Below are 15,980 nucleotides of genomic sequence, written 5' to 3'. Positions count from 1 at the left end.
AAAGCCGATATTACTTATCTAAGAGTAGAATGATTTGGTTAGGTTTAAACTTGAAACATCAACACAAAACTTAACATTTATACTTATAGACTATGAAAAAATAGATATGAGTTTATTCTCTGATGAATCCACTTTGTCATGGTATAGTCGTTAACTTATATTAGAATATATATATGGAAATCGACTCAGTCAATTTCAAGTGAATTGAGAGATAATAATGTATCATAATCAATATTCATAGGTTGTATTATAATATTATACTTATAATTTATATACATCGATGTTATGTTATTATTATGAGCGTTTTAACTTATAAATTTACAACGTGTAATAAATACAGTGTATATATACTATACTTTGTTACTAAAATAGTGAACCCATTAGTACTTTCTAACCGATTTGCCTTCACCCAATTGATAATTTATTTTTAATTGTAGGCACTATTAAATTTTACTAACTATGTTAACAAATTTCTTAACATCATTTTAAAATTTTGATAAATCTAATTTTGAGTTTAATTTTCTGGCATATAAACGTATAAATATAATTAATAAAGTAATTTAAGTAGGTGGGTAGCTGAATATGAACCACTTTGTTTAAGTCTTACATCATTCATTTGTGATAGTCCTTCCTCTTATTTCGAAATTTGCAACAGATACATACCAGAATTATAATAATAACTATGTATCCCATAATACATAATAATACCGGTATTGTGGTATAGCGGTATACTGGTATTGATTATACCAGTGTTACCATTATAAAGAGGCATTCCCGGATTCTTTTAAATAACTAATTAATATAATAATAAATAATGGATCGTATATTATGAAAATACCTAGGTATTCAAATGGGTGGAAAATATACATTGAAAATCAAATTAAGAAAATGTGTAAAAAAATTATCTCAAAACATTTAAACAATAAAATTGTAATCAAGTCAAGTTTAACTCTTTTAGTAGTGACATTTAGGTGATATTCAAATCGATTATCACTACATACTCAATAAATACTCGAGCCAACATTTAACTTTTTGTTTTTCATTCATATTGAAAATAGCATAAAGAGACAGCGATTTTTGAGATTAAATTATTTTGAAAATCATCGTTTGATGTTTTATTCAGATAAACATATTGATTATCTACCTATATGGCTATATATTTTGAAAATATTGAGTTATATTTTTATTTCACAAAATGCTTGGATTATCTTCCTTATTATTAACTAAATATATTTAGTACATACCTATTATCAATGCAAATGAGGTAAAGATAGAACATTTGACTCAAAAAGTTATATTATAAATGTCTATTATATAAACTAACACAAAAAGTATTTATATTAGAACGAAAGGAGAATCTATGAATACATGTATGTTTGCTGTTGATAACTTTATTATGTTTCCGTCAACATCTTTACCTAACCTATACATACGACTATGACATACAGAATGAACCATTTACCGTAAAAACTTCATATTATTTCAAAAAATAATAACTATTTGAAAATAATATTCTTTTACATAATTTCAAGACATCACAAAAAAAATTTAAAAAAATATATATTATACTTATTTTTGTTATATTTTTTACATTTATTAATCTTTTGAATGACAACATAAATTTTTAATTTCCTATTCAGAAGCAGAATATTATTCGGAGCATTTACACCTTTATAGGTGAGAAAAGTTGTTTATGACTATAGTCTATAAATAATTAAAAAAAGAGACAACATTTTTTGAAAATGTTATCCTGTATATAAAATAAACATTTTGTAAAAATATCAAGTATCTACAAAATCTGTAACAAAATAAGAAAATCATTCGAAGACATATCGTTATTTTACGTTTGAATATCCAATGTCATAAAAAACAACAAACGCTCATAAAAAATCTGATTTTCCGCAAATTTTTTAGATTCAGAACGGAGCGATGAATGTATGGTTTTTACAATGATGTGTGGATGTTATGTCTGCCATCCATTTTTAGGACGGTAAAAGTGCTTAGATTTTCTTCAACCGTATGATTTCTGGTAGGAGAGTGAATCTAGTTAGATTTAGAGGGGTCAAATTCCCAATAGTTTTAAAAAGTGCCATGAAAAACAAAAGAAAAATGAAGGAAAAACAGACATTTTAACGCAAAATCGGTTTTCAACAAAATTGATTTTATATTTTGGTGAAACTACAACACTGGTTGTTTATATTAGTATTTTCTATAGCTACACGATACAGTTTTAAAAAAAATTTGATTTGTTTTGAACTGTTTACGGACATTTTCAGTTTCAATTTTTTTTAGTTTTTATTTCTAAAATTTTTGTTGAGTAAAAAACTTGAAAATTCAATGAAAATATCTAATATCTTGTTACAAAACATTAGAAAATATTCAAATCCATTATCACTATTTTGTTTTTTAAGCATTTAAAGTTCAAATTTTGACAAAATTTATAAAACCTAAACTTTAAAAAAGGTGGGCAAGTGGATGTCTTTCTGCTGTACCAGTAGGTTACAAGTGGGTTATTGTATAATGGATAGTATTAAATTTGAATTCAATGATATAATATCACTGTATAAGAAAAACGATTCTGAGCGGAGACGGTATGTCAGTCTAGGTATAAGATATATTATTATATATTTATCTATGGTATTAAAAAAAAAAATTGACCAATAATAGGTATCTATAATAAATTCCAAATTAATCATATCACAATATCCATTAGGTACTTATAACTCGTTAAAATACTTTAGAAGTTTCAAGTGCCCACAAATAATATTATACTATCACAAAAAAATAACAAAAATAGTTATTCTAGGTTTTTTAATATATCATTTCGTCCACATTTGAACTTAAAAAGACTATAAAAATAAACTGTGCTAATGTATTTTTTAAATTTTTCGGTAACAGAATTAAGTATTAACTACTTACGTGGAATCTTGTTTTAAATTTTCAATCCTTAAATATAAAAGTTGAACATTTTATGAATTTTTAACTACAAAATAATTATTCAATTTTAAATTTGATAAATTTTGTCAAAATTCGATCTTTAAATGCTAATAAAAAAGTAAAACAGTAGGTTACAAGTGGGTCACTGTATAATGGATGGTATTAAATTTTAATTCAATGATATAATATCATTGTATAAGAAAAACGATTCTGAGCGGAGACGGTATGTCAGTCTAGGTATAAGACATAATATTATTATATTATAGTCTATAGTATTTAAAAAAAATTGACCTATAATAGGTACATATAATAAATTCCAAATTAATCATATCATAATATCCATTAGGTATTTAGGTAACGCGATATACATCAACAAAAAACCATGGTACTATCATAGATATATAATAATATACTTTAGAAGTTTCAAGTATACCCAAGAATAATATTATACAATCACAACAAAATAACTAAAATAGTTATTCTAGGTTTTTAATATGTAATTTCGTCCAAATTTGTACTTAAAATGACTATAAAAATAAACTGCGTAAATGTATTTTTTAGATTTTTTGGTAACAGAATTAATTACTTACGTGGAATCTTGTTTTAAATTTTCAATTCTTAGATACAAAAGTTGAACATTTTATAAATTTTTAACTACAAAATAATTATTCAATTTTAATAAATTTTGTCAAAATTCGATCTTTAAATGCTTATAAAAAAAAATTGTGGCTATGTATTTTTAATATTTTTCAACTACTATTTTAACAATATATCAGGAGCCTTGTATTAAGTTTTTACACTTTTTGGCCCAACAGAATATAAAATTTTATTGATATTTATAGAAAAAAAACCTAAAAAAAATTGAAAACTTACAATGTTCGTAAACAGCTTAAAAAGAGTCAAATTATTTTCAAAATTTTATCGTGTATAGAAAATGATGATATAAACATTTCAAGTATCTACAGTCATTCGTTTTTTAATTACAACAAAATAAGAAAATCGTAACATGAGAAATCGAGTGAATATCAAATGTTGTAAAAATATGAATTTCAAACGCTCTTAAAAATTTAATTTGACTTCCTTGTAGACATTTTTTTTTTTTGAAAAAGGTAGACAAATTTATGAGAAATCTTGTATTACATTTTCAAATCTTAGATTTAAAAAGAAAATTTTTCATGAATTTCTAACTCAAAATAATTTGAAAATTTTCGTCATTTTTACGTATTTTGTCAATATTTGAACTTTAGATGCTTATAAAAAAAAATTGTGACTATGGATTTTTAATTTTTTTTATCCACCTTTGAAACAATATAATAGAAACTTTCTATTAAATTTTCAAGCTTTTTTAACTAACAAATAATATTTTATTGATATTTATCCAAAAAAAAAAAAAAAAAAAATGGAAACTATAAATGTCCGTATACAGCTCAAAATAATTAAAAATATTTGGAAAATGTTATGGTGTACCTATAAAAAATGCTGATATAAACACTCAGTCAAAATTGTATGTACCTACGGACATTTGTTTTAAAGTTACATCAAAAACCAAAATCGATTTTCTCGAAAACAGATTTTGCGTAAAAAATCCTGTTTTTCCTTAATTTTTCTTTTATTTTTCACGTCGCTTTTTAAAACTACTGGGAATTTTTTACTTTTTACCCCCCCCCCCCCAAAGTACCAACTAGATTCACTTTCCTATCAGAAAAAATACTGTTGAAGAAATTTCAAGCACTTTTACTGTCCTAAAAGGTGGTGACAGACACAAAAAAAAAATATAAAATAAATAAATAAATAAAAAATAAAAAATAAAAAAAAACACACATCATTGTAAAATCAATACATTCATTGTTCCACTCAAAATCTAAAATTATTTTGTAGTCAAAAGTTTATAAAATGTTCAACTTTTATTGCTAATTATCAATTAAAATTGAAAATTTATAATTGAATAATCTAAACATTTCCTTCTTCATGTCACGTATAAAATATCTGCAGATGATGAAACTATTATATTTTAGATTCTGAGTGGAGCAATCGTTTTAAAATTAAGAGTTTTTTTTTTTAAGTCTGTTATCACCTTTTACAACAGTAAAAATGCTTAGATTTTCTTCAACAGCATCTTTTCTGATAGGAAAATGAATCTAGTTGGTACTTGGAAGGGGGGGGGGGTCTTAAAAGTACATTCCAAATAGTTTTTAAAAGCCTCGGGAAAAACAAGAAAAAAATTTTAAAATAACGGACATTTTTACGCAAAACCAGTTTTTGACAAAATTGATTTTGGTAATTGGTGTAACTCTAAAAAAAATTTTACATAACATTTTCACTAAATTATATTCACATTTTCTATATACCATACCTACGATTTTTTTTAGTTTTTTTTCTATGAATGTCAATAAAATTATATTCTTTGGGTCAAAACGCTCAAAAAATGTAATACAAGGTTCATAATATATTGTGACAATGGAACTTATAAAATATTAAAAATCCAGTCACAATTTTTTTTTATAAGTATTTAAGTTCAAATCTAGACAAAATACCCAACAATCACGAAAATGTGCAAATTATTATGGGATAGAAATTCATAACATTTTTTCTATAATACAAGATTTCTCATAGGTTTAATAATATTATATTCATGTCTTATAAAATATGTATTTTAGATTTTGAGTGGAGCAAGAAAGCTAGTGGTTTTACAATGGTGTTTATTGTTTTTTTTTATCCTGTATATAAAATTTCTACCTGAAGGAGTGCTTCAATTTCAACATATAGTATTTTATCTTCTAGAAAATTGGATCAAGATAGTCGGTACTTAAGCAGTGCCGTAATGAGCGGGGGTGCTGGGGTGCACCGCACCCCTTAAAAGAGCCCCATCGTCATATTTAGGGGACCCTTTTCAGACAAAGGGTTTTAAATTTTAAACTAATATGAACTTTTTTTCCAATTTAAAACACATGATAAAAATTGAAATTTTTCGATACCTGCAACACGCGTCCAATATCTAATAGGTATATCATGTTATTATAGTATTGATTATATTTAAGAAGATAACATTTTATACAACATTTTATTCTATACCTACATTTTTAACTATAACTTGGCCTCACAAATACAACTTTATTGATATTCATAGAAAAAAACTAAAAAAAATTGAAATTGAAATTATCCATAATCAGCTCAAAACGAGCCAAAGTATAGGAATTGATAAAATTGTTTGTTTAGTGAAATTTTCATGTATCTAGTTATCATCTTTGAATTACAAAAAAATCTTAGATTTAAAAAGACAATTTTTTATGAATTTTTAACACAAATTTATTTAAACTTTTTCATGCATTTTACGCATGTTGTCAATATTTTAACTTTAAATGTTTATAAAAAAAATTATGAATATAGATTTTTAATATTTTTCATCTGTCTTTGAAACAATATATTAGGAGCTGTGCCATAGGCGCGCGCTTGATTTTGTGTCGGGTGCAGCATACATTTTGAACCGGCCCTAAAGAACAATAAACAACCCACTTCTCACTTATTTTCTTTATATTACCCCCCCCCCCCCCTTAATTCTGTTTAGCCCCACTGTGTAAAAATGTAATATTTTATACGTTGATTATATATAATCACTTGCATACCCAAATCATTATTATAGGGTATAGTTCCCTACCTAGGTAAACATTTTTAAAATTTTATTTGGTATGCACTATGTAGGTATAGACATAATTTGAAGAGCCAAAATAAAAATGTTTAGCTTCCTGAGATGGAAAACCATGTGCCTTTATTATTTTCTCGGTTTTTTTGTTACCAGGGAGTTGTAAGCCCACCCTTAATTGCAGTTTTGGTGCTATGCAATTTTATAAGACAAAAGTTTGAAATAGGGGGCCCCAAAATTTGACTCACACCTGGGCCCTTTTATCTCTAGTTGCGGCACTGTACTTAAGACAGGTAATTTTTTAATTCTGTCAATATTTATTTAACGCTACAGGAAAAAACCACCGGAAAATTACGAAAAACCACTAAAACCAAGATTATGATTTCTAACGCTTTGTTTATCACCATATTAACGAATAAAAAAACGAGTAAGTAGATAAGTAGGTTCATTACAAGTGGGTCAATGTTTATTGGATTGTATTAAACTTAAATTCAATGATATATCATTGTATAAGAAAAACGATTCTAAGCGGAGACAGTTTGTCAGTTTGGATATTTTATATTGTTATTATTTATTATAACCTGTAAGTTGAATTAATATTATAATAATAATATTGTTATTATCATTTTTTATTAGTTTATATGGTGATAAACAAAGCGTAGAAATTAAAATCCCGTTTTAGCGGTTTTTCGTAATTTGTCAGTGGTTTTTCTTGTGGCATTAAATAACTATTGAGAAAATCTAAAAATTACCTCTGAAAAGTACCATCTTGATCCAATTTTCTAAAAGATACTTTATGTTGAAATCGAAGCTTTCCTGATGGTAGAAATTTTGTATACAGGATAAAAAAAATTATATATAAACACCATTGTAAAACCAGTTAATCTATCCGCTCAGAACTTAATAAAAATAATGAATTTATTAATTTTGTTGTAATTTATAATATTAATTCAACTTACAGGCTATAATAAATAATAACAATATAAAATATCCAGACTGACAAACTGTCTCCGCTCTGAATTGTTTTTCGTATATTATATATTATATCATTGAATTCATGTTTAATACAATTCAATATGTAATGACCCACTGGCCACTTGTAATCTACAATACAGCAAAGCAACATCCAATTAACCACATTTTAATATAATAATAATATTTTTTATTTTAATATCTCTCAGTAGGTACTCTGCCTGTGATAAGCTGTATATTATGTAAACATTGCAAGTGTAACAAATTGAGGTCGTGCATTATAGTGATACAATTGAGCAGGCTATCTATTTGTTCTACACATCTGTGTTCTGTGAATATGAGTTATAACCACTAACAAAATCGTTAAATAATAAATACTTTTATAATATTGAGAACAAACAGTGCATTTATAATGTTCTACTGCACTTACGTCTTGCACTAGTAAGTATAGCTAATGCAACAATTCATATTTGCAAAAGAAAATGCATATAGAAAAGTATAATTTTTTAATGACTCTATTTAACATCATAAATGTACGTAAATTTATCAATATATATATTTCTATATTGGAAATATAACTTGAAAGCTTTTCTTTCTTCCTACTCGACCCTTCAATTATAAATGTATAATATCTTATGTAAGGAAGCTAAAAAGGAACAGTGCATTTATATAAATACCTAAGTTTCATCTTATATTATACTAGCTATAAAACAATTAAAACTAAAAAATTAAAAGCATGAAAATATAATACAGATTTAAATACCTTACAATTTGATGATACGGATTCAATTTATTATTTACTCTAATATTAAAAGTAGCAAAATACAATTTATTCGGCTGTACGCTTGTAAGACGGGGCAATCAGCGATGCGAGCGTCCTCACAAATGGGGGTTTTGCGAAAGTTGTCGGCCGTTTGTAAACGTCGAGTGCGCGGCGCCGACGCAATAAAGGTCTTTTATGCCTTGTTTTTCAGCCGCGAACTTTCCACCCTATTCGGAGGATGGTGAGCAAGTGTTTACGTAGAGGAGTGTCGAAGGGTATGGTGTCTCTTCAGGGGGGGGGGGGGGAGAGAACATCATCCTCCACTCCACCACCGCACCACAGACACCCTCTCCACAATCGGTTGCGACTGAACAAAAGCATGGTGGCCGCCGCGGCCGAGACTACGTCACGCGTCGTGATGTTAACGATCGGCGTACGGTGGTACCACTTTATCAGCGATTACTGGAATACCAATCTATTAGAATACCGTGTCGAAGTAAAATAATATGACAACAAAAAATATTAATTGTTTAATAACTATATGGTTTTTGGTTTCAGCGCCATTAACAAAATAGAGTGAACAACAAGGCTCATTTTGGGATCAGCACAAAATGAGTCGTATAACCAAATGTACCTGGCGTTAGGTTAAGTTGGAAAAAAACATTTTAAATTAATTAGTATCTTTAACACAATATTAACTATTAACTTTTACATATTATTACCTACCTATTTACTCGTGTTTTGTTAAAAAAATTGTTAGTTTTGTTACTTTTGACCATTTTGGAAATATACTGCTCGTAATCGTGTCTCATATTGCTTCGACACCTCGATGACGTGAAAGCGATGACGATTTTCGTATGCATACTGGGCATAAACTAAAAACTAATTATTTCAAAATTTTACTAAAAATGTACTTTGACCAAAATTTGAGTCTTATAAGTTATAACACACTTTGCGTGTGGATACATTTGAACCGTTATGAGCATTTTGAGTCTTATAAGTGACTGAACATTATATCCGTGAGTCTTGTAAGCGTGGCTAAGTGTATACTACTCTGTATATGTTAAACATATTCGTTTTTTTAAGAGAACACTATACGCATTGTTTTCAAAAAGTTTAATATCGGAAATTGTTGTTAAGTATTCAGATTTTATTATTGTTGGATGATATTAATATTATTAGTAGGTAAATACCTATTTGTGTTTAATACAAGTATCATCCTACGACGGATTTGAATTATCGACTATAGGAGGCCAATTTGATGTTATTCAGAATAGGCTTCATAATAATAATAAGTACCTAGATTTTCTAATTGTTACCATTAAATACAAAACTAGGTACGACTGTAGTAGTGTAAAAGAAGTAGCGGATGCGCTCCTACAGGTGCACGTACCTACATGTCGATAATACGGTACCTACACTAATATTAATTTTTTATTCTTATCTACAATTATAATTTTTTTGACAATTTATTACCTATTCAACATTTAAAAACTGCTTTTGATAGATTTAAGAGTAGAATTTCAAAATAGTGGAATAGTAATTTCCAAATAAACTTCATGACGAATTCAAATATGTTTTAAAAAGTTGTATCTGATTACTAGATTAATGGATAGAGTTGGCATAATATGAATGTAAATAATTATTATTATTTAAAACCAACTAATATTCGTTATCAAAAAGATTTTTAATTTATTAAATTAAGAAAAAACATTCAAATAAATTATATAGGTGCCATATTATAGTCAAGCATTAATATTATATTATTTTAGTTTGTATACAGTATTTTCAACAGAACGGGCATTTATTTTATCTGAGTAAAATAAATTCAAAAAATAGAAGCTCCCTTCACTGACGATCAATAATTGACAACCGTAAAATTGCGAGCCCGGCGAAAGTTGATTTCTCAAGCTCGACCGGGAATTTGGGGTTTGTGGTTTACGCAGCTGCACAACCCTGGAAACGCGGTTGCCACCCACCAACCGTGTTGCTGCTAACCTAATGACTCCGGGCAACAGTTTATTGATTTGTGTGCCAACTCTGAAGCTTGATAGATTGTCGTCTTGCGACTACAGAGAGCGTCTACATAATTCGTACCCAATACCACACTTTCAGGTAAGTGCTTTACTACAAAATGTTATTTCCATATATAATTATATATTCATTTTAATATGTAAATTATTGTAAAATTATAAATGTATTTCGTTAATGTAGTTGCGTCTTTACATAAAATTATAATAATTGTATACTTAATCATTCCATCAACGAAGTATAATATTATTGTATGTCGTCTGTTCAGATATTATAAATTCTGTGAAATTGATATTAATATGGCAACATTTTAAAATCAATATAATATTATGGTTATCACGTTGTATATTCTAAATAGTTTTATCAACGACATTTATATGTAATTTTTGGTTTATAAATAATATAAGTGGTATAAAGATCTTTATAACCTCACGCTTCGATACGACACGATACAGGCAATTGTGAACCATCTTTATATTAAACCTCTTTTGTCATTGGTTACCGGTTACCATGACGATTTTTTAACTGGTTAAGAATTATAGATATTTATAAATACCAAAGATTTATAAAACAACTAGATAGCTGACTAGTGATACAGCCTAAATTCTGGCAGCCATTATCCATATCATGTCAAGAGGGCAAAATTAAATTGATTGATCCATGTAATATTTAATTTATGCCATAAATTATATTACAACTCCCAAACGATAATGTATAAACAAGCAACAAACGACAAACGTTGGAGACGTTTGATAACAGAGAAATTAGGACTGTCTGTTTTCTAAACAATAAAGTAAACATTTGCAAACAATGTAAGTGCCAGTCAATAGTCATGATTCAGCATTTTGTCTGTTCAGTTTCAATAACCTAAAATCAATACCTACCATGGAATAATAATTTTAAACATTTTATATTCCAGTACAATAATTTTATGTAACTACATAGACCTTATACTATTAGACAGAGCATATAAGGACGGAGGGGTTGGGACTTCGGAAATGTGGTCCTTAGAAATTTGGGTTACGGTGATATATCGATATATAATAATACATAATATATACAGTTATACATGGTTTATTGTATCATTTTATGCGCATGTGTGTAGTACACCGGGTCCTGTTGATCAGAGCAGCCTGGCAAGTCCGCGCGAACTATACTCTTGCTCCGTCTATTAGTATAAGGTTTATGTGTTACCATAACAATTATATAATATTATATGATCTGTGTTATCATGGACTTCATCATGGAGTACCTGCAATGGTATAATTATTTATGAATTATACTATGGTTAATTTACATACCGCACCAAGCGCTTACGAATTTCAACATTTTCAACGTTTTAAACATTGGCATTCGTACATATTGCAAAACATTTTCCGCAGTAGAATTTCCTTATAGTACCAGTGATAATCTACCACTAACGACAGTACCGAAAATCGGTATCAAACATTTTTTAATGTTTACCATTAAATACCATACACGATAATGTTTTATAAACATAAAGCATATTTTTGCCTCTATAATTTTATGTTCGCATAGCCAAAAACTTTCAAATCGCCACTTTTTACAGCCTTAGACTAAGTATAACAAAGAAATATTTTATTTTGTAAATACCATTGTGGTATTCCACCCACCGACCGCGTGTCGACGCATGCAGCGTTGTGGAGCAATATATTTTACACCAGCCCGATCATGACTGTAGATGCAACGCTAAAACTATGTACCTATATAAGAAATATACCTACTGTTCCTCTTCACAGCAGCGTGCCGATTAAGTCAGGTATCGGGCCACAGAGTCTTAGGATTTCTAACGTTTGACTAACATTTGACTACATGTTGCAGCTACTAACCTACTGCAAGGTTTATTATTCGATTCAATTATATTTTTTTCTAATATCTCATTGTCTTCATATAAAATAAAATTAAAATTCAACATATAACTGGCATATATTGCAAGTTAGACACCGAGATTTTCTCGGCAGCTCGATTCGTCCCTATTCAGGGTACGTTTGATGAATACGTGCATCTTGTGTTCTCAGATCTGAAAAATCTTTACCATCATGTCGGATCCGGATATAATCTTGCGTACCAATGTCGTCAGAAAGTCGGTGATGGATTTGCGAGACTACCGTGCCTTAAAGTTGAAAAATGGTCTCAAAGTTCTGTTGATCAGTGATCCTGACACCGACAATTCGGCCGCGTCTTTAGCTGTCGCAGTTGGCAAGTTACTTTAAATAATATAACATTAATAATAGGTTATTAATAATTATAATATAATCTTATAGTATATTATAGAGTCATAATATTTGGTATGAGTATACCATTTAAACCAATTGTTGGTTTATAACAGTACCTATTTTAACATTATTTATTTGTGAAATACGCGCCTTTAACATTACCAAATCAATATTTTCCATATATTTATATAGGTAGTCTAAACGACCCGAAAGCTCTTCCAGGTCTAGCACATTTATGTGAGCACATGCTTATCATGGGCACAAAAACATATCCGGGAGAAAATGAATTTTCGCAGTTCATAGCACAAAATGGTGGATATTATAGTGCGTACACAGCAATCGATCATACAAACTATTATTGTTCCTCTAAAACAGATGAACTCAGACCACTATTGGACAGGTTGATAAATAGTTTGTCAAAACTAGCTTAGCAATAACTATACAAAATAATATATAGTAATAAAATTGTGTTTAGATTTTCTAGATTTTTCTTAGAACCATTGTTCACTGCAAGCTCGGCATTAAAAGAAATTAATGCTATTGACTCTGAACATGAAAAAAATAAAACTGACGACAATTGGCGTTTGGAACAACTAAAAAGAAGCTTATCCGTCCCAAATCATCCCTTTAACATGTTCGGCACAGGTAATTCATCAATACAATTACCTAATCAGGTATAACTATTTAATATTGTAGGCAGGTAGTCAATCATAATCTGTTGATATCCAATTCCTTTCGCCAAGGCGTAAAACGGTCTTTCGTTTTATTGCATAAGTCTCAAAATACATCTCATCCAAAATTATTTTCATAAGATATAAAAACGATTTGTTTGTGTGGAAATCCGCTACCTGATTAGATAACATTGGTCATTGGTATTTAAAATCCATTTCTTTCTTGGATTTCCTCATATATGTCAAAATGGGAACAAATTGTAAAGTATAAAAATTTGAAATCTAATCCATTCAAAGTATCTTCTTATGTACCTCAAGGTTCTCATTTGGCTCCTTTATTGTTCTTATTATTTATTAATGATTTAAATTTTCTACATTCAAGTAAACTTCTCTTTGCCAATGATTTGAAATTATTTCTACTAATAAATTCCCAAAATTATGCATTATTATTACAAATAGTTTCGAATGCTTTGTCCGATTGGTTTACAATTACTAAACTACCATTAATATTTTCATATTGATAAATGTAAAGTTTTATCATTTTCTAGAACTCTGGTTCCACTTATAGTGCCTTATCACATGTATCAGTCTCCTTTGATATGTGTTCATGAATCAGCGATTTGGGTGTAATATTTGATTCAACTCTTACATATAATAAACACTTATTACATACGGTTAGGAAATCCTCGTTGATTTTAGGTTTTATTATAAGAAATTGTAAAGATTTTACTAATTCTGTTGTTATTAAAACATTATATACTTCTCTAGTCCGATCAAAATTGGAATACAACACTGTCGTTTGGTTGCCATACTGAATTATCAAATTCAATGCTTATATAATATTCAAAACCGTTTCCTTAGATTCATGGCCTTCAAATGTAATTTAATATGTGAGCCACATTCTCCTTATCAACCACTATTAGATTTTTTTGACATTGCAATGTTGTCCGAGCGGAGAAAATATATGATATGAAATTTTTATTTACGCTAGTTGATGGTTTTATCAATTGGTTGAAATTTTAATGTCCCTCGATGTAGAACTAGGTCAACCACTATGTTTTATGTTTTTACATGTTGAATGAGAATTATAATATGGATCGACAAAAGTGAATGAACAACACAATTAGTTACAATAATAATAAGTAATATTTCACTATAACTAAAACACATAACTAAGTATGAAAAGTAAATTGTCTTCTAACAATGTAAATTCTATGCTTACAAGACATATACATGACGTACACGTAGGGAATGTTATAGTACAGTACCTAAAGAGTGCATTTGGTCGTCTTTATATACAAGTGACCTTATGACCCTGTTACAAAAATACCAGGTGGCGTGATTTATATTTACAATAACAATTATGATGCACATTGCACTTGCACCATTTGTCTAACCATTGCTAATCGTAGTTTCTCAAAACGCTCCTTTTGAAGTGGCTTTGTAAGTATATCTGATATCTGATCCTCTGTTCCTACGAACTCTAACTGAAAATTATTATCTTCAAATTTCTCTCTGATGAAATGATATCGTACATCTATATGTTTTGTTCGTTTGTGAGACTCTGGATTCTTTATTAATCGAATGGCTGATTGATTATCGATATATAATGTTGATTGGCTGCCTTCCCCAATCGTTATGCTGTAAATAAGATTTATTCACCAAATTATACCTTTAATCGCATCACATGCTGCGAATTGCGATGTATTCTCTTCTGTTGATGAATGAGATACACTATTTTGTCTCTGTGATGTCCATGAAATGACTGATGATTCTAATTTGAATAAATACCCTATTGTTGATCTACGTGTTTGAATACAGACATCATAGGCCGCATCACTATACATTTATAATGTTGATTTTATATTATTATCAAAATATAGACCGCAATTAATTGTTTTCTTTATGTAACGTATAATTCGTTTAACTAGGTTCCAATATGCCTTCAATGGATTAAATAAGAAACGACTTGCATAATTAACCGAATATGGTATATCGGATCTCGTGACTTGAGATAAAAACAATAAACTCCCTACTACTTGTCCATAAGGAAATGTTTCATTATTTTGGTCTGATATAACGTTTTCTAGGATTGTCTGACCTACTTATTGGTATCTATATAATATTAATCGCGTAACTGCTCTGATTAATTTGAAATTAAATTGAATCTTCTTTTAATTTATATATATTTATACCAAGAACATAGTTCAATGACCCCGCTGTCATCTGAAATTCTGTATTAAACGCGCTTAATAATTGTTCAATTGATTCTTCATTTTGTCTACCAAAATAGCTAAAATAATTTTATTATCTTTTAAATTATTTAGAAATACGCAGGCATCTGCTTCACTACATTTTAAATTGAATTTACATAAAAATTCGGTAAATCTACTATTCCAACACCTTGGTGCTTGTTTTAATCCATATAAACTCTTCTTTAGTTTACACACATGATTAGTATTACCTATCTTCATATTCTATTGGTTGTACCATGTAGATTTCTTCTTCCAAAGCTCCGTATAGAAAAGCAGTTTTTATGTCAAATTGTCTTAATTTGAGATTCTCATTTGTTGAAATCGATAATATAGCCCTAACTGATTCGAAACCAACTACTGGAGAAAATGTTTCTGTGTAATGTATTCCATATTTTTGTAAACACCCTTTTATCACTAATCTAGACTTAAACTTATTAATATTACCGTCTGAGTTATATTTTATTTTAAATATCC

At 28.6% G+C, this 15,980-nt stretch overlaps 1 protein-coding gene across 1 annotated transcript in view; it reads left to right on the top strand.

Annotated features, from left to right (window-relative positions):
* The first annotated feature begins 12,403 nt into the window (after positions 1–12,403).
* The window catches only part of LOC115033137 (insulin-degrading enzyme-like), a 6,707-nt gene continuing 3,130 nt past the window's right edge, over positions 12,404–15,980 (top strand). The window contains exons 1-3 of the mRNA XM_029485194.1: positions 12,404–12,563; positions 12,773–12,980; positions 13,056–13,225. Of these exons, the coding sequence (XP_029341054.1) occupies positions 12,404–12,563; positions 12,773–12,980; positions 13,056–13,225 (538 nt within the window). The remainder of the gene's footprint in view (positions 12,564–12,772; positions 12,981–13,055; positions 13,226–15,980) is intronic.

Source organism: Acyrthosiphon pisum, chromosome X, assembly GCF_005508785.2.
Source record: "Acyrthosiphon pisum isolate AL4f chromosome X, pea_aphid_22Mar2018_4r6ur, whole genome shotgun sequence".
In the NCBI taxonomy this organism is placed as follows: domain Eukaryota; kingdom Metazoa; phylum Arthropoda; class Insecta; order Hemiptera; family Aphididae; genus Acyrthosiphon; species Acyrthosiphon pisum.
Note: the sequence above shows the minus strand (reverse complement) of the source record. Positions and strands in the feature narration are given on the sequence as shown.